General features: G+C 45.6%; 1 protein-coding gene across 1 annotated transcript; it reads left to right on the plus strand.

Annotated features, from left to right (window-relative positions):
- The first annotated feature begins 1568 nt into the window (after nucleotides 1-1568).
- IL20RB (interleukin 20 receptor subunit beta) lies at nucleotides 1569-19977 on the plus strand. Its single transcript, XM_087824624.1, is given in 8 exon segments — nucleotides 1569-1635; nucleotides 8179-8305; nucleotides 9835-10025; nucleotides 14288-14412; nucleotides 16521-16671; nucleotides 19464-19606; nucleotides 19821-19853; nucleotides 19855-19977. Coding segments are annotated over 8 exon segments (933 nt in total). The 5' UTR covers nucleotides 1569-1595.
- The last annotated feature ends 603 nt before the right edge of the window (nucleotides 19978-20580 follow it).

The raw sequence follows: 20580 nt of genomic DNA on the forward strand, positions 1-20580 counted from the left end.
TTTATGATTATTCCTATGTTCATCTTCTCCACTAGTTGGGAATTTCTTGGTTGAGGGCAGGAACTATTGAATTCCCAGGATCCAGCACATAATAGGCTCTTAATGAATGCTTGTTGAATGAACAAATGATTTATTTTCCCAAGGGTGCATTGCAAATAAGTTCAGTTCTCAAATTGGAACCAAAATCTGTTGTACTCTAAAACCCATATTCTTTTCACTAATGCATTTTCACATATAAAGTGTTTAGAGTCCTTTAAAAGCTAGCATTTTAGGGGGCCAAACTCTATCATAAGGTTTTCTTCCAATATTTAAAATTGTTTTTAATTTTTCAATAATTCAGTCACATGGTTCAGTAATCAAACAGTATAAAAATATACAGCAACCAAAACAATTGAAAGCAGGGTCTTGAAGGGATAGTTGTTCATAGCAGCTTTAGTCACAACAGCTAAAACATGGAAGCAACCCAACTGTTCATTGATGGATGAATGGATGAACAAAATGTGGTATATACATCAATGGAATATTATTTAGCCTTAAAAAGGAAGGAAATCCTGCAATGTGCTAAGACATGGTTAAACCTTTGGGACATTATGCTAAGTGAAATAAGCCAGTCACAGAATGACAAATACTGTTTAATTCCACTTACATGAGGTACATAGATTAGTCAAGTTCATAGCAACAGAAAGTGGAATAGTGGTTGCCAGGGGCAAGGGAGGGGAGAATGGGGAGTTATTGTTCAGTGGAATAGAACTTCAGTTTTACAAGCTAAAGAGAGCTATGGGTGTGAATGGTGCTGATGGTTGCACAACCATGTGAATGCATTTAATACCATTGGACTGTATGCTTAAAAGTGGTTAAGATGGTAAATTTTATGTTATGTGTATTTTACCACAATAAAAAAATATTTAAACTGCAAAACAAAAAAAGAGACGACCAAGAGTCTCATTCCCATTTTTCTCCATCTTCCCAGTTCCCACTCCCTCTGCCTCAAGGTAACCAATCTTGTTAGTTTCTGTATTTCCTTCCACATTTTCGTTTTGCAAATGCAAGTGAATATGAAGCTATATATTTTTCTTCACCTCCTGGCTTTTTAAAAGGTATTAGCAAGAAGAGCTCATCAACACCCAGCTTGAATGAACTCACAAAGATGGAAATGTGGAATAGGACAGCTAATTGATGAGATGATAAGATCATTCTGCCAGGTCACTCCAATGGGGCTTCTGGGGACATGCAGGGTCCCCCTAGGACAGAGCCTATTGTTCAGGTTTCTCCCCCAGGCAGGTTCTCAAGCTCCCCAGTTACCTTTTCTCTGGGACTCTCCTAGGCCACTCCCCCTGATGCAATATCTGGGTTGGGGCAGAAAGGAGGGTGCTACACAGCCCGCCCCTTCTGAGCTGCCTGGGCTGGCTCCTCTTTGCGGAACCATCGGGCTGCACAACAGCTCAGACCTCAGCTCTAAGATCTGCCTTCTGAAGCAAGCATGGCTGCGATGGACAGGATGACACTGTGAAAGGAAACGACGCTCCAGGCCAAGCTGAGTCGGCCAGACACGGACCCTTACGGTGATTCTAGAAGAAATCTCGACAAGTCTTATCATGTGGTTTTTCTACACCGTGATTCCATGTTTGCTCATAGGTAAGTATGAATTAGAATACAGTCAATAGACTGGGAATTAAATATAGGTTAAGAAGGTAAAAATTACTTTCCTAGGGTTTGGGTTTGCATGGTATATGCATAGAACATCTTAAGTCTGTTTTTAAAGAGGTTGCTCACCTCCTAAACCTCTATCCTCACATCCTAAAGAAAAGAAAAAGCCTGCATTTTATTTGGAAATCTCTCTCTTAATGTCCAAAGAACAACCTAGAAAGATAAAGCATCAAAACAAGTAGTCTAAAGGTTAGCAGAGCTTCATGCATTTTGTTATCTCATCTGGTTTTAAAAGGTGCAATGTAGTTATCTCAGTCTCTGGGTGTGCATTGGAGATGTTAACTGTAGGGACAAGAAATAAAGTAAAGATTCTAACAAAATACACATGAATAAAAAGACATAATTTTCAACCTTAATATTGGGTGCAAGATGTATAAAAATTGGATATCTCTCCTGGTCACTGCAGAAAATGTAGTAGTCAGGTAGGTACTCCATAGCATTAAAAAAAAAAGTTTTGGTTTAGGCACTTTCTCTGCCAGTAAGATTACATAATATTCTCTGCTCCACTTCTGGATACTTGTACCTACATGCTGTATCATTCCCAAAATCACAGCTCTGTGGTCTTTGATGTTTCATCATGTCGAGTCACATTTAAGAGAAATTTCTTATTTTAATGTTCCAAGTTACTAGGCACTTAGTAGTATCGGTGGGAACTTTGGGTACTTTCTGTCTTTTTTATTTTTTTAAACACCAAGTTAGTTTAAACGAGGTAACAAATCAGTGCTAAGGCGATTTGCAAGTGTTTAGAACTGGTTTAGATGTCAAGTTTATGGCGTCCCTTCCTAGTTCAAAAACCTCCAAAGCTCCCAATTGAGCACATGGTGTTCAAATCTGCTGTGTGTTTCACAATCCAGCATATTCAGGCCCTGATCCTATTTCGCTACTCCTTGTAAACAAATCTGGACCACAGGTGGCTGCTGTCTTCACAGTTGCCCTCATTTCCTTCTCCTGGCCTTTGTTGATATAACTTTCTACCAGAAGTACCGTCCCTATTTCCTTTCCCCACCTCAAGCCCACCCTCCCCTCATCATTGCAGGTGGCTCCCTCTTCCTACAGCCCTTTCTCAGGCTTCTTTCTCCTGTGACCCTGACCTCATTTACTCTGCGTTGGTGGGTTCTGTTTCCTGCATTGATCTGAGAGCAGGGCCCCGGGCGCCTTTCCTGGTGTCCCACAGTCTGTCTCATAGGCTAAGAGTGTTGGCTGAGTGGTTAGTTAGTAGATCGATTGATTAGCTGGTAGGACAAACCAGTTGCTCAGGAAACATTCCTCCGCAAGCCAAAAGGAGAAGATGAGGAGGCCAGATGAGAAGGGGGAAAGCCAGCATTTTTTAATTTGACATTTTCTTCAATAAGGCAATCCAGTCTTTTCAACCTTTTCCTGATAACTTCTGTTTCAAACAGACCTGGAGTTGAGTGTGTCCTTCTGTTGCCTGGAAATTTATACAGAACAAAAAAACTACGGAAGATTAAAGGGATTTTCAGGCTATGATTAATGTTATGGGACCTTAAGATTGGGAGATTATGCTGGATTAACCAGGGTGAGCCCAAGCTAATCACACGAGTCCTTAAAAGCTGAGAGACAGTGAGGGAGAGAGATGGAAGGACAGAAGAGGCAGGAGAAATCTGAAGTTTGAAATAGAACCAACCAGCCACTGTTGGCTTTGAAGATGGAGGAAAGGGCCATAAGCAAGGAATGCCTGTGGCCACTAGAAACTGAGAACGACAAGGAAAGGGGACAGGTTATTTCCTAGAGCCTCCAGAAGGAACACAGTCTTATCAATACCTTGATTTTAGCCCGGTGAGACCAGTGTCAGATTTCTGACCTAAAGAACTGTACGATGGGGCCTGATGTATGGTGACGGAAGATGATTTGACTGTGGGTGGTGGGCACACAGTGCAATATACTGATCTTGTGGCATAGAAACCCACACCTGAAACCTATATGACCATATTAACCAATATCATCCCAATAAATTTAATTAAGAAAAAAAGAACTGTAAGATAATAAATCTGTGTTGTTTTAAGATGTTAAATTTGTAGTAATTTGTTACAACAGCAATAGAAAACTAAGAGGTCTCGAGAGAGAGAGAGCTCAGTGTTGTGAAAGCAGCTCTATGCAAAAGATGTTGCTTAGCTAGTTTTTCGTGGGCAAAACTAAGATTCCGAGCACCAAAATATTTCTTTTCTCTTCTTTTCTTTTTTAAATATATTTTTATTGATTTCAGAGAGAGGAAGCAAGAGGGAGCGAGAGAGAGAGGAACATCAATGATGAGAGAATCGTCATTGATCGGCTGCCTCCTGCACCCCCATGATGGGGGTCAAGCCCGAAACCTGGGCATGTGCCCTGACAGGGAATTTAACAGCGATCTCCTGGATCATAGGTCAGTGCTCAACTGCTGAGCCACGCCAGCCGGGCTGAGCACCAGAATCTTAATAGTCAGGTCACAGGCACCCAGTTCAAGTCTCTATTGGAAACACCACCAAAGAGCCTCCATCTGGTCATCCAGTGGGCCTTCTTGAGACACCTGCTAGAATGAGAATAACACAGTTCTCTATATTAACGAAGCATAAATTTTCACAAGGGACAGAAAGATTATCCAGGGGTTTAGTATTGCTCTCTAGCCCTGGTGAGAGCCCTCATCCAGTGTGACTGAGGAAATAATTACAGATTCTGTGCACTCCTCACTGTGGCCACTATGTCTTTCCTTCAAGCTTTCTCTCCCCTTTCCCCTTGAATATGTTTTTTTGTTTTTTGTTTTTGCATTTGATATTTATGTTCAGTTGTCCTTATTAACTGCTTTCTTTGGGAGATTTGACTTCAACAGATATTGCTGCTGGCTGATTGATAACATTTCATGTTAATGAGAATGCTGTGTTCTCAAGACCACAGTCAGCCTTCTCTAACAGTTGAAGGGGATTTTAAAACTTTCTGTAGGTGGGAAGAGTCACTTTCAGCTTGGAGTCTGAGCTGAAATATAGTTCCCGTCTTGCAGAGTCATTTCCTATTTAGTGAAATTTATAATACTCTATACAAATAGCATAAGGATATTGAAAATGTTGCCTGTAGGGCTGAGAAAGAAACAGCAGTTCTCATTTTACCACAGGGGTGAGACTGTTTTGCCCATAACAGATTTAAATGTGAAACTTCATAGGTAGGAGAAGTGGGTTACACATGCAAATTATTGGGCTAATATACTGGAGCCACCTAAAAGTTGGGACATCCCTTGCTATTTTTCCCTGTGTGCACCCTCGTGAAGAAAAATATACCCAATAATTCAACATCAAAGTGTGTTGATGAGTGCCCTACTCACCAGTCTCCCTTCCCAAACAGGTCTCCCTCGCTGATTTAATTGACTGGACCTACTTGTAGAACTTTACATTTTTCTTAGGTACATTTCATCCTGTTTGAGTTTATCCTATCTTTTAAAAGATAATAGGGCCCTAGCCCGTTTGGCTCTGTGGTTAGAGCATCGGCCCATGGACTGAAGGGTCTAGGGTTTGATTCCAGTCAAGGGCATGTACCTTGGTTGCAGGCTCAATCCCCAGCCCCAGTTGGGGTGCCTGCGAGAGGCAACCAATTGATATGTCTCTCTCATATTGATCTTTCTCTCTCTCCTTTCCACTCTCTCTGAAAAGCAATAGAAAAAATATCCTCGGGTAAGGTTTAAAAAATAATAATAATAATAATAAAAATTTAAAAATGGCCCTGGCTTGGTAGCTCAGTTAGAGTGTCGTCCTGCTCTGCCAAGGTTGTGGGTTGGATCCCTGGTCAGGGCACATACAAGAATCAACCATTGAGTGAATGGATGGATGGATGAAGCAACAAGTTGATGTTTCTCTCTTTCTCTCTCTTCCTCTCTCTCTTCTTTCTCTTTTCCTTTCTCTAAAATCAAGGAATGGAAAAAGAAATATTTGAAAAAAAACTTATGTTGTTGCTGATGTGTATGAGGTAGTTAGGCCTATGATGGTTGCTTCTATATGAACGTGTACAAACTTTTTGTTCTTGTTATTATTTCCTAAATAATACAGTATAACAATTATTTGTATAACATTTACATTGTAAATGTAATAGGTATTATAAGGAATCTAGACACAATTTAAAATTTACTGGATGATGTGTGTAGGTTATATGAATATAGTACACCGTTTTATATAAGGGACTTGAGCATCTGAGGAGTTTGTATCCACAGGTGTGTGTGTGTCTTGGAACCAATGCTCTGATGATATCAAGGGATGACTGTATTTTTATTTTTAGTGTACAAGTGTTCCTTGCTAGTATATAGAAATACAATTAATGTTTTGTGTTTACTTTGTATTCTGTGAACTTGCTGAATTCACTTATTAGTTTTAGGAGTTTTCTTTTATATTCTGTAGGATTTTCTGCATAGCCATATCATGTCACCTGCAAATTGGGGGAGTTTTATTACTTCCATCCCAGTCTGTATGCTTTCACTTATTTTGTTTGCTTTATTACAGTTGCTAGAACTTACAGTACTATGGTGATAAAAAGTGGTGAAAGTGGAAATCCTTGCCTTCGTCCCAATTTTAAGGTGGAAAGTATTCAGTCTTTCACCATTAAATAAGATGGATGTTAGCTATAGATTTCTTGTAGATGGTCTTTATCAAGTTCAGATGACTTTACTATTCTTAACTTGAGACTTTTTTTTTTTTTTAATCATGAATGAGTATTGTATTTTGTAAATGCTTTTCATGTATCAGTTGATATGACTGTATGATTTTCCTTCTTTAGCTTGCTGATATGGTGGATTACATTAATTGATTTTCAAATGTTGAACCAGCCTGCAAACTTGGAATAAACATCACTTTGTCATGGTGTATAATCCTTTTTATGTATTATTGGACTTAGATTGCTAATATTTTGTTGACAATTTTTGCATCTAAGTGCATGAGATATATTGGTCTATACTTTTTTTGTTCTGATTTTTAAAATATATACTACTATCTATGTCTGATTTTGATATCAGGGTAGTACAAATAAAATAAAATAAATTGGAAAATGTCCTTTCCTCTTTTATGTAATGGAAGAGATTGTGTAAAATCAGTGTTAATTTAAAAAATGTATTTGGTAGTATTCTCTAGTGAAACCATCTGGGCCTGGAGATTTTAGTTTCAGAGAATTATAGCTTTACATTCCTCACATAGCTGACTGGAAAAATGTTTGTTACTTTATCAGAGGAAGGATGTTGGAAAGGACGGTGCCCACCCTCCCATGCCATCTCCCTGTGGCTGGCCCTTTCTTTCCATCCTTTGGGTGATTTCAAAGTTAGGGGTGGGGAGGACAGGAAGTCCCCCTTGTGGGTGCCCCAGGTGTTTCCTCACAGGGCAGGCCATGGGTGCTGCTGGTGCGATGGAGGTGAATCATCAGGGTCCTACATTAGAGAAGGAGCAGGGGAACCAGGTGGGGTGTCCCTGGCAGCCCCCATCCTCTTGCGGTCACAGGGCTTGATAACAACAGGTGCCAATCTGGAGGCAGACACCGAGATGAAAAGTCCTGGGAGAGGGCCCTACCCCTACTGTGCTCTTGATGTTATCACTACGACTGTAACAGCAAAGGGGAGGCAGGTGTTAGGCATTAAAAGAAGAGCGTTTGACACTGAGAAGAGAAGAATTCTAGCAGAGAAGCCAGGCTGTACACTGGGTTCCACACAGGATGAGCCCCGGGGTTGCCCGAAGTTCTCATGAGTGCATGTTTGGCGTCACAGGCCCGTTTCATTCTGTGTGCAAACTATGCAAACCTGGGCACACCACACACCTGTGCGAGCAGATGCTTGTGTGCCAGGCTGGCTCAGGGCTCTGCAGTCTGCCTGGGGCGGAGTCTCGGAGCTGGCTTGGTGCCTACCTGGGTTGGACTCGCTCCACAGCAGACCGGCCTGCACTTCCCAGCTGGGAGCTGATGCCTCATTCAGCTTTGTTGGGTGATGTGAGGGCATGTGCTTTGGATGGCAGTAGCCGGAGAGCGAGGTGCTGAGGAGCTGGTAGGGGCCTGCATGGGTTTGCCACGTAGGGATGGGAGGCTCAGGTTTATTCAACTTCTTAAAGTCCCATAGTAAGTGGCAGAGTCAAGGCCTGCATCTAGGTTGATCTGCCATAAGAACTGTAAACAATGTGCCTTAGTTTCGCAATTTATACAGTGGAGAAACTAATGGTCGTTACCTTCTGGTTGGTCATGAGGATTAAATAAGATGATCATGTAATAATCTAGCACATAGTCTAGATAGAACATAGTAAGTGCTCCGTAATATTAGTCTTTATGGTCATTAATGTTAATGTGCCATTTTATCACCAAAGGCAGAATTACAATGATAGAAAAAAATGAGCATTAACACAGGCATGAAACTAGAGGTGTTTCTGGCTTACAGACATATGAAGTCTCATTAGAAACTAATTTAAAGCTGTGGCATTCCCCAAATATGCACCCACCCATCAGCCTGTCTATCTGCTTTGGTCCTAGATGGAGTTGCCCTTCTGCCTGCCCCTCAGAACCTCTCTGTACAATCAACTAACATGAAGCATCTCTTGATGTGGAGCCCAGTGATCATGGCTGGAGAAACAATACACTATTCTGTTGAGTACCAGGGGTGAGTTTTTTTGTTTTTGTTTTTTCTTAGTTTTTCTCCCGTAGACAGTAGTTGGTTGCTGGAGGCACAGCCCTTATTCTAGAGCCCAAGGAGGCCTTGTGAACCCAGGGATAAATTATGTCCAGTGACCTGCTGTCTCTGACTGCATGGGCATTGGGAGAGTTGAAGAAACAAGGGAAACTCCCGTGGATTTGACAGTGAACTCTCTGGAAACCCAAATGTGTATAAGCACATTTTGGTGGAACTTATTTTCTGTGGTGAGTCAACTGTCTAATGCTGAAGAAAATCTGAAGAGATGAGTTTGACTTTGACTTCAGGTGGATAGCTCACTGGAGACTCAGATCCTTTGGGAGTGGGGGAGTTTTCCTGTTTATGGGCCAAAGTAAATTGTAACCCTAAAGGTCAGCTGGGCCTGGGGCCAAACAGGCTCTGCTCCTCTGCAGGTGTTCAGGCCCTTGGAGCAGTTGAGGAACAGCAGGGACACCTAGGTGCTCAATATATTTCATTAATAATAAATACAAATGGAGCATCTACATGTGTAGACATTCTTCTAAGCTCAGGGTACAGCTGACAAGGTTTTTGGACATAGGGAGCCTAGAGTTAGAGGAGGAGGCAGCCAGTAGAAAGGTAAAGAAAATAAATACGTAGGTCTGCACTGTCCAGTATGGTAGCCACTAGACACAGAGAGCTATTTAAATTAAATGAAAATGTCTGTTTCCCAGCCACACTAGCCACATTTCACATTCCCAGTAGCCACATGTGGTAGTGGCTACCACATTGAACAACACAAATATAGAACATTTCCATCATCACAGAAATCTACTGGGCAGCACTGCTCCAGGTAATTTCAGATAGTAATCAGTGCCAGGAGGCTGTTGTAAAAGACAGTTGACTCTGTGGCTACTTTTTATTAGGTGGTAAGGGAAAGCCTGTCTGAGGAGTGATATTTAAGCCCATATCTGAAGGACAGGAGGAGCCAGCCAATGTGAACAGCAGAGAGAGAGCGTTTGAGACACAGCGAACAGCTAGTCAGAGGTCCTAAGGTAGAAAGAGCTCAGTGAGGAGGCCAGTGCGGAGGAAAGAGCATGTGTAGGGCCGGAGTGAGAGAGAGGCCATGGGAGCGTTTGGATTCCATCCTAAGCATTTTGGAGGCCATTAAGGATAGAAATGTCATGATTTGCAGAGTGATGAATGGTTTGAAGAATAGTAGGAGTTGAAGTTGGAAAATCGGTTAGGAGACCATATCACAGGCAAGGGATGATAGTGGCTGAGACTGGGGTGATAACCTGTGGAGATGGAGAGACCTGGACACATTGGGGTTTATATGTAGGTGCCCACTGTTTGGTCATGAAAGGAGTAAGGAAGAATGGATGGCTGGTCAGGGGGGAAGGTGGATGAATTGGAGTGTGGAGCAAATGCTTATTTTGCTGACCCATAAAAAACAGGTGAATGAGGCAGTTACTTGCAATCATCATTGAGCCTGGATAAAAGGGACTGATGTGAAGCTGTGCCTTCTTTTCCTTGGCCAGAGAGTATGAGAGCCTGTACATGGGCGACTTGTGGATCCCCAGCAGCAGGTGCTCACCTACCCAAGTTCCCGAGTGTGACGTTACTGATGACATCACTGCCACCGTGCCGTACAATCTCCGTGTCAGAGCCACCCTAGGCTCACAGACCTCAGCCTGGAGCATCCTGAAACACCCCTTTAATCGAAACTCAAGTAAGATACTTCTCTCTTTACTCCCCCACTGCCACCAGCCTTCCCCTTAGGAACCATGTTCTCTGAGTTTTTCAGGATTCTTTCTAGCATCAAATTAGTCTTGCAGAGCCAGAGTACTGTGAACACAAACATCCCTAACTGGTTCATTTAAAAAATTGCCAACTGCTTCCCACATGCCCTCTTTCTCATTTTGAAAGAGGCTTTGGGAGTCATTCTCTATCTCTCAGGGTCTGCTGGTGGTGGGAATACAGATGTTGCAAAGCTGGAAGGAGAGCTGCTTTGAAAGTGGGGAGATGGGGCTAGGACTTCTTTCCATGCTGACAGTGTCTCAATAAATCTTCTAGTGACTCCCATCTGGTGCCTCATTAACCCCATGTCTGTTGCCTGTGTGAGCAGTTTTTCTTTTGCAACAGGATCCATACATTTAACAAAGCCACCAGAAACAGTTGCCCTTTCTGTGGTCACTGGGACATAAATAACTTTTCTGTAGCAATAGTGCCTGGGAAATGATTGAGAAAGAAGTAAGGGAAAAATGCAGATAGGTGGTCAGTTATGGCAGAGCACAAACACTGGCCAATGTGTAAAAGGGTGTGTGCTTGGAAGTAGCAGGAGCAAGGACTAAATGGCCAGGGGTGAGGAAGCAGCTGGTCACATGGTGAAGTCCTTTGACATGAAGTTGATCAAATCAGTAGAGGGAAGCCATGGAAAAAAAGAGTATCTAGGCCAGGTTTGTCCTACAGAACAGTCACTGGCTGCTGTGTGAAAGGGAACTGGAGTAGGATAGGCCTGCAGGGCAGGGAAAGAGTGAGGAGGGGGCTGTAACACTCCAGCTGAGCCAAGATGGGCCCTGATCCCAGGAGTGGGGGAAGGAATGGGGAGGAGAGGACAAATCTGAGACATGGCTGAGTTAGGAAAAGGCTCGGGGGCCAATCACTGGGAGAGACAGTGATGGTGTCCAGCTTCCAACTGGGGTTGGAGAGTGTGTCATCCAAGGCAGAGAACCCAGGAGGGACAACTAGCCTTGAGAAATTGGAGAGCTTCTGGCTTTGGGCTCTTTAAGACAGAGATTCCTACGAGATATCATACCAAGATATCTGATTGGCAGCTGGAAACCAGGCCCCGGGGCTCCGACAGGTGACAGCCAGATACACAACACAGCATTAATAGCTGAAGGCTTGGGGGCAGATGCAGTTGTCCAGGGATAAGATATGAGGACAAAGATAACTCAGGACAAGACCCTGGGAAACCTCAGGATTCAAAAAGTAGATGGAGGGCCCTGGCTGGTATGACTCAGTGGCCAGAGCATTGGCCTGCGGACTGAAGGGTCCCCGGTTCAATTTTGGCCAGGGGTGTGTACCTAGGTTGTGGGCTCGATTCCCTGCCCTGGTTGGGAGACAACCAATAGGTGTGTCTTTCTCACATCGGTGTTTCTCTCTCTCTCTTTCTGTCTCTCTCTCTCTCTCTCTCTTTCTGTCTCTCTCTCTCTCTCTCCCTCTTCCACTCTCTCTGAAGAGAAATGGAAGAAATATCCTCAGGTGAGGATTAAAAAAAAATTAAAAAGTAGGTAGAGGTAATGGTACCAGTAGGTGGCTGGGCCGGTAGAGGACCATTGATGGAAAAATAGAAGAACTGCTGATAGCCTGAAGGGGGCCTTAAATGGGTCTTGAGAAGGTGGCTTCATGGAACCGTGGGGATGGTGGTTAGGCTGCTGGGTGGAGAACTGAGTGGAGGTGGGAAAGAGCAAGGCAGAGCCTCCTCTGAGACAGGCGTGGGCGACCGTGTGACCTGTTTGAAGCTGCAGGAGAGGCAAGGACCTCTGGTTTCTTGATGTGGCAGAAGATCCTCTGCTGTGAGGACTAAGGAAGGTTAGGAGCAGCACGCACAGTGGTGGGATGAGTCAGAGGTTACTGGGGAGTGTACGAGATTGGGTAGGAATCAGGAGGGTTTAGAAGGTGGTGGTGGTGGAGGGGAGCCCAAGCCGGAAGGGGCTGAGGAAGGTGAAGATTGATTTGAAGGGGAAGTGCCCCTCCAGAGCCAGGTGAATGTGGTTCAATCCCAGCTCAGCCGCTGATAGCTGGGTCCCTCTCTGCCTCCTCAGCTGTAAGGGCAACACTTTGCCTCAAAGCATAGTTGTGGGAACTATGCAAGATGAAATGCGTAAACACTCAAAGCGGTGCTGTCCTGTTATAGCACTCAGCTATTGTTGAGTATTATTATTCTTGCCCTGGGCATGCCCAAGCCAAGAGCTAGAGAGTCTAGAGGAAGGAAGAGGTAGGGGCAGGAATGGAACCATTGAATATGAGATGAATAGGAATTTTGATGTGGAATGTGAGCTGTTTTGCTCAGGCACTAGGAGGATATAGTGGAAGCGGTGGGATTCCCGCACCAGGCACTGAGGGAGGCTGAGGAGCACTGGAGGGTGGTGCAGCTCTGCCTCTGCCCGCAGTGCCCAGATATCAGCCAGCACCACCTCCCTCCGGCTCCTGGGAGCACAGGGCTGCAGCCAAGACCATTGCTGGGGACTGGCAGCTGTTGTTGGAAAGGAAGGCATGGCTCAGAGGGAGATAAGGAAGTGCCTGTAAAACTCCTTGAGCAGGGGTTTGTGCAGTAACAGCTTGTGCTTGAGAAGGCCACTGTAAACAGGAAAAAGTTTTCCTGTGGGAGGAGCTGAGGAATAGTCTCTGTACCTGCACTGGAAGGTGGAAGCTGCGGTCCTGTTTAACCCCTGGGTAGGTGGAATTAGCTACAGAGCTGGAATGAAATCATGATGTTTAAGGGCATTAAGTCTGTTCCTTGGCTTCTGAAAAAGGCCACTGTGACTTCTTCCCCAAACATATAAAAAGTCTTGTTTTTAAGCCTCCCCTGAGAAAGATCTCTTGTTCTTATAGGGAAGCCTTTTTGAGAGCAGAGGTACTTAACCTCAATTGCACATCAAGTCACAGGGGAGCTTTAGAACCACTTATGTCTGGGGCCATCACCAGAGTCTGGTTTAGATAATCTATGTGCATCCCGTTCACTGGGAGTTTAACATTTGCCCAGGCTATTCTCATGCACAGCCAGAGTTGAGATTCATTAGTACAGCAGCTATACACCCACACAGCAGAGTCTAGAAACCTGGAAAAGACACAGGCTCAAATTCTGGCCACTAACTGTGTGACTTTGGGCAAGTCACTTAACCTCTCTGAGGCTTAGTTACATCTGTACAACGGGAGTAGTATTTACTTTCTTAAGCTTGCTGGATGGATTAAATGAGTATGTAGAGTGCATAGGACAGAGGTTTCTGTTCCAACACTGTCAAAATATCCTCTGAACTGAAATGACTTTAGGTCATTTTTTTCTAACTTTATTCTCAAAAAAGATGAGAATTAGAGGATTCAATTCTAATCATGCTTGACCTAAAACTGGAGGAGTGAAACATCTCTCTTCCTTCTGGAGGTGTTTCAGCAGTAGTACTAGCAGTGCTGTATGCTCTTCTGAAGCCTCTGAACTGGGTATGTTTTGCACAGTTGGTCCTTGACTTCCCAAGTCCTTCTGTCCCCTACCCCAGCAGCTCTTCAAATGCCAGGAAATGCTTTGCTCTCTGAAAACTCCCTGCAGGAAATTACTTTCTTTTGCATGTCCACTGGGATTTAGCCCAGACCACACTCCACTCTACTTCCCAAGCCAAGGCCCACAATCAGGGTGCCCTTCTGGTCCTGCAGTGTTTGGATCTGAGAGGCAAGTATGGATCCATCATCACTAGCCAGGGACTAGAGACTGCCTGTGTGGGCCCTTCTGTTCGCAGTCTGCACATGGGAAAGTATCCATGGGGACTGCTGGCCAATCTGTTTGGGATCCAGAAATTTCTAGAGTTGGTTATTGGAATTTGTAAAACCCTCTGGTTTTCCAACATCCCCCATTAAGGATATGAGATGAAGAATCCTTGGGCTGAGAATAGAATGGCCAACCCATTCACAGGCTGCTGATTTGCTGATGTTTGAAAGTCAGCAGCAGCCAGCAGATATCACTGATCCATGTGAAATGTAATATTTGCCTTTTTTTTTTTTTTTAACTTGTTCATCATTCAAAAAGCATTTACTGAGCACCTGCTGAGTACAGAAGAGTATTGGTGGGCATGATTCTGTGCGTTGTGAAGCTACATCCAACCCCCTGCCTTCCCAGGAGCCTGGCATATTTCCACCAATGACTTGGTCATGGTTTCCCAGAACAGAAATTAGTCGTGTCTGGGGCTGGCTTTGATTCTCCTCTTGCCTTGCCAACAGCCATCCTAACCCCGCCTGGAATGGAGGTCACCAAGGATGGCTTCCACCTGGTTATTAAACTGGAAGACCTGGGGCCCCAGTTTGAGTTCCTCGTGGCTTACTGGAGGAAGGAGCCTGGTGCTAAGGTAAGACTTCTGGCCATAGCCTTTGAGTCAGGCTTTGGGGAAAGAGTCACAGGCCTCTGAGAGGTGGTTGAGAAAAGCCTGCCCCTCCAGTGCTCACTGTCTGGGGTGGCCTGAGGATGACCAGGCCTGAGTGAAGTGTGGGAAAGGAGAGATGGGAGTAGGCTGACAATCCCAGTAGGCTACTCTTCAAAGAACTGCCCTGGTTTCAACCCAGGCCTTGGCTGGGAGCCTTCTCAGGCAAGATTTACTGAAATATGGGGGCTGCCTCCCTTCAAAGAACTGCCCTGGTTTCAACCCAGGCCTTGGCTGGGAGCCTTCTCAGGCAAGATTTACTGAAATATGGGGGCTGCCTCCTTGCTGTAAACTCTAACAAGTTGGACCCCCAATATCTTTTCAATACATTTCTTTTCCCTCATCAGCTTGTCTTCTCAAGCATCCTCTCTGGCATGTCCAGGAGACCAGGGAAATCCAGATCAAACAGGTGATTTCAAAAGCATATGAGGCTGGCCCAAGCCTCTTGAGGGTGTGTGTCTGGGCAGGGTGCAGAAGTCAGGGCAGAGAGCCAGGAACTGGCTTTTGGATAACCCTGCCTAATTATGAGCCAGTGGGTCATGAAGAATGCCTAGATGGGGTGCTGCCCCTCTCTGTGGGATGACTGCTGCAAGCTGGGATGGGTGGGAGGCCAGCTCTCCCAGAGCAGCAGGAGGGGTGGAGCTTGAGCAGGAACCAGAGGATAGTCAGACCTGTGGAAGTTCTGTCCAAGCTGGTGAGGTGACAAAACCCACTCCAGTCAGCACAAATAAAAGTGGACTTTATCATAAGGATTAATATGGTACAATAAGGGGCTCTCACAGAATTTTTGAACAGAGCTGGCCCAGAGCAGAGCTGCAGCACAGCCTCCCTTACCCAAGGACCCTGGCCTGTGGAGTCCTTGCTTCCTCTGGTGGGTCCTCTCTATTGCACTTTCTGTGGCCTTCTCCCCAGCTTACTCTGGTCCCCGATTCCTCATCATCCCTTCCTACGCATTCCTGTGGCCATGCCTCACCACCCCTCAAGGCCTCTCAGGCCTGACTCCCCTTCACTGTTCCTAGCTCCAAGTATTCCCAAGACCAAGTCCCAAGAAAGGAAATCTGATTGGTCCTGCCTATCATATCAGGCCAAGCTTAGCAGTCGCAGGTTGCTGGCTGGCCTCTGATGGACCCTTCTTAGAGTAGGGGTAAGCTCTGACCTCATAGCAGTGTCTGGGGAAGCAGGGCATATGCCCCAGCATCCACTGAACAGGGGCCACAGGTTAGGTAGCTTCACCTGGAAGGTGGTACGGATAGGTGGAATGGGCATTATCAGTGGTTTCCCTAGTTACTCCTGCTGGCTCAGGCCCAGTGGTAGGATCTGGCATTTTCAGCCAGGCAGATGGAGTGGTGTGGGGGACAGATCAAGGCCTGGGCAGGAGGGGGCATGCAACTACCTCAGATTCTTTGGAATGGAGCCCTCTCTCCACCCTTGGTAACTGGGAGGGCCAGTGCTGAGAGAGGAGCCTTTGCCTTGAGTCACCTGGGCTTGGTCCAAACAAGCCTCCACAGGTTCAGACATGGAGTACAGGCCTCAAGGGGTGGGTAGAGGTGGAGGGATGTACAGAGGGATAAACAGATGGGTGGATGGATGGATGTGTGAGGAGGCACTGCCCATTGGTTCCCTTGCTCCTGTGTATTTATCCCCCCGGCTCAGTGATATTTCTGACTTTCAGATCTCTGCCTACATGTTATTCCATCAGAGAGATCGTCCCCAGCCATCTTCCTCCTCCTCACTGTACCTTCTTGTACTGCTCCATTTTTCTCAGCACCACCTGATAAATGTTGCATATTGTCTGTCTTCTCCCACATAAGCTCCATGGGGACTTTGTTTTGTTCAGTGCATGTTCCAGTGCTTACAACAGTGCTTGGCACATAGTAGGTGCATAATAAACGAATATGAATGAATGAATGATGCACTGGAGGCACATTCTGTATGCAGCCTGGAAAGGAAATACCTGCAGCTTTCCGTGCCTGGTTCTTGTCTCCCTTTCTTGTGTTGCTTCTCTCAATGTGTAACTGTTTTCTGGTCTCCTAAAGGAACACATCAAAGTGGTGAGGAGCAGGGGCATTCCGGTGCACCTGGAAACCATGGAGCCAGGGGCGGTGTACTGTGTGAAGGCCCAGACATTCGTGAAGGTCATCGACAGGCACAGCGCCTTCAGCCAGGCTGAATGTGTCAAGGTGCAAGGTAAGGATGGTTTGTCCGTTCCCTGGAGTCCTGCACAGGTGACAGTCCCTCCTGGAGGATGCTCGGCTGCCTGCTGGGTTTCTTTGGTTCTCCCCTGGCCTCACTGACCTGCTTCCTGAGATTGGATGGGTTCCTGTGGTGAACGTATGCTTCACTCCAATTCCCCTGTAGGTGAGAGTCCACCCTGGGGCTGAGTCTGGAATTTTCTTTCCCCTGAAAGGTCCCTAGGCCTGAGGCCAGATATTGCAAGGCTGGTTTATCAGGTGAATCAGGGGAAAGGGTTGCAGGAGGGGCAGCCCGGGGCTGAGAGTCAGACCTTACCGGGAGGCAGGCCATTGCATATCACGGCTGCTTTCTGCTAGGAGGGACTGTGGGAAGTCTATAGACTCCTGGTTCGACTAAATTTTACCCTTGAAATTTTTTATGGTCTAAAACCCCACAATGTTTAAAAACCCTTTGGAAAGAAACAAAACAAAACCCTACATCCCATGATTCTGTCACTCAGACAACACTAGTGACATTTTTGTATAGAACTTTTTAGTCTTTAAAGACTTATTTTGAATATTTAGTGCATTCATAAGTTTCAAAACCTATAAAATACACATGGAAGCTCTCCTTTCTACGTTTCCTTTAAGCACAAACAGTAGCATACCCTATTCACTATGCTGGATCTTGTCTTTTTCACTTTATGTATCTTCTAGATTTTTCCTCACCTTTCTTTATGGCTATGCAGTATTCCATTTTGTGTATATTTAGCTAATTTAACTAGCTCCCTGTTGATGGGCACTTAGTTTCCCCCCAGTATTTTGCTATTGCAGGCAATGCTTTAATTAGGTACCCTGTACATAGATAATTTTGCTGGTATAGTTGAAGGATAAATTCCTGGAGGTGGAGTTGCCTGGTCAGAGGCACACCCGGTTGAATTTTGACTGCTGTTCCCAAATTGCCCTCCGGGGCGCCACCCTTCCGTCACTGCCCGCGTGTGGACACGTGCTGCAGCTGGACTGTGTGTGTGCGGTGCCTGCTGTTTCACAAATACCCATCACACCATGTTTTCTCTGATTGCCATTTTACACTACTTTTAAAAACCATATAAGACAAGCTTGTTTAAAAAAAAAATCAAATAACACAGAAGTATATAAGGCAAGAGGTACATGTTTTCCGCTGAGGCGGCCTATTTTGGGAAGTTTAGTGTTTAATCTGGGTGTTATTGTGTGATACCAATACTCACAGGCACAAATGGGACTACTGTGCTTACTGTTCTGTTTCTTGCTTATTTTTGCTTAGTAGCATATTGTGAACATCTTTTCATGTCAGTACACATGGTTCTACCTCATTTGAAAAGAAGATGCACAATAAACCAATATATGTATGTGCCAAGATCTATGTAATCATCCCTCTGTTCATAGGTGTATTCTGTGATTTCTAGTCTTTGCTACTATGAATGATGCTATAGTGAACAAGCTTGTATAGACCCTAATTCTCATTTTACTAGTCGCATTCCTAACCCACCATGCTGATGTCCCATAATAAATTAAATCATCTCCTGTTTTGGGGTATTTAGGTCACTTCCATTCCTTAAGTCATTTCCATTTGCTTTTGAAGATGATGGTCACTGACTGATCTATTCATTCATTCAATGAATATTTATTGAGCATTGACGATGTGTCACGTGCTGGTCTAGTCTCTGGTCTCATGGAACTTACCTTCTAGTTGGAGAGACAGCCTATAGACAGTAAACAAATGAGGTAGCTTCCCTTGGTGGTATGCGCTATAAAGCAAATGCCCAGAGCATGCCTGGAGGCGCTGGGAGGTGTAGGTGTCCACTTTGGGCAGAGGGGGAGACTAGTAATGAGGCGATGCTCTAGTCCAGACATTGCTGTGAACTGCTTTACGCATATCATTGTTTGCTTTCTTAGAATTATATTTTTGGAATCCACTCACAGGAGTGGGTGAAAGGGTGTGAACATTTGTTTATCTCTTGATGTGTACTGCCAAAATATTTCCCAAAAGCATTAAAACAAAATACAGTGCCCCTAGCCACATACGTGAGGCCACCAGCTTCTCTGCAGCCTCCTCGGCTGCGCCACCGTTCACACTGTGGGTGAGCGGTCCAGCCTAGGGGGCTAAATGAATTGCTCGAGGTCACATGATGGGAAAGCCACCCACCTCCCCTTCCCCATCTCCAGATGCTCCCACTTGGTACTTCCTGATCCATTTACTTAGTAGAATGACCACAGGCTTTGGAGCCAGCCCTAGTTGTGTGACCTGGAGTAAGTCACTTAACCATAGTAGGGGCTTGATGTATCATAGTTGTTATGTGACTGTTTTCTGAACTCACTGTTTGCCTCCATAAGGTCAATGCCAAGAGCAAATTGTGAAACACACTTTGTTTCAGTTACCAGCCAGTTTCCTTCTGTGCTGTTGTTTTTTGGCACCTACCCCCAGTCTTGCCCGGGGCCTGGCGCTCTGCCGTCCTCCTGGCAGTGGCGCTGAGGTGTGTGCTAACACAGCCAGTGGCTTCACAGCTGACGCTCCTCCCTTTTCCCAAGAAAAACATTTTATTCTTCTTTGGGGTTTTCTGGAAACCAAGCCTTAATCTGGAGTCTAGGAAAAAAATGATTTTAATGGTGGTAATTGTAGTCACTAGGGCATTCATCAAGTCTCAGGATGTTGGCATCTGCTGTCTTGGCCATGTGCAGAGCCAGCTCCAGGAATGTGAGGGAGACCCAGGGTTGGAGATTTCCTCTTCACTGTGTCTCCTAAGCCTGTGCTTACCTTTTCATTTCCAGAAGAGACCCTCCCCCTGGCGCTGGCCCTGTTCGCATTTGTTGGCTTCATGCTGATCCTCGTGGTGGTGCCGCTCTCCATCTGGAAGATGGGCCGGCTGCTCCGGTACTCCTGTTGCCCCGTGGTGGGGCTCCCGGACACCTTGGTAAGTGTCCTGTTTTCCTTTCAGCATGATACTGACCAGGTGCAGTTTGGGCTTTAGTGGGCATGGGCACACGTTTCCTGGTTGGCAAGCATTTATGCAAGGAGGGCAGAAGAGCATGTACAGGACTTCACTTGTAATCACGGAGGCTGGGAGAGACCTCCCTTCTCCAAGGAGTGGGACCTTCCTCAGTCAGGCCACTGCTGCTTGCCCCCAGGACCTGGCATGGCCAAGAGAGCTGGTGTGTTGCAAAGCCAGGGATGCTTGGCAGTTCAAGAATCATGTACAGTCTTTTCCTTCCAGACTGACCTTCCGAGTGTTCTTGGCCCCTTCCCATGATTATAACAGCAGCTGCATCCAGTAACTTGTTCTGACACAACATACTCAGTTCATCTGCCAAGAGTCTCATTGGTTCTCAGGGTGAAGTGCATGGGTGTGAATGTGGGAGGCATAGATTGTGTTTTGCTTTGGCTGGGGGCCAGGAACAATCTGGACCTGCCCAGTGACTACCAGAGGTTAGGGTTCCCATCTGTTTTCTCAGCTCCTTGCAAGCCCAGGATTCTTATCTTACTCCTGAGGACACTGGCCTACAGGTCTGAAGCTCTCCAGTGGGGGCAGGTCCTATGTACCCATTCCAGGATTGGGGAGAAACAAAAGCAGGCCAGTAGCAGCTCCCCCCATGTCCCATCTGGTCGCCTCCTTTGCCTCTCCCCCCAAACCTCAACATGCAAAGCAGCATAAAAACAAACAAGACAACAAATAAAAACGAACCCATTCCTATCACCTCAGAGATTTCTCACAGCTCTCTCCTGGGAGGAGGGTTAGTAGTCAGCTCCTCAGAAGCAACTGGAGCTGGAGCTGCCTGCAAGCTCACATTCCTGTAGTTCTGCTTCAGCCTCGGATCACTCTGGCAGGAGTCACTCTTGTGACAGCTGCATGGCCCTGGGAGCAGGGCCGTGCTCTCCCTCCACAGGAGG

This window comes from Miniopterus natalensis, chromosome 15 (genome assembly GCF_054644295.1).
Source record: "Miniopterus natalensis isolate mMinNat1 chromosome 15, mMinNat1.hap1, whole genome shotgun sequence".
Taxonomy (NCBI): domain Eukaryota; kingdom Metazoa; phylum Chordata; class Mammalia; order Chiroptera; family Miniopteridae; genus Miniopterus; species Miniopterus natalensis.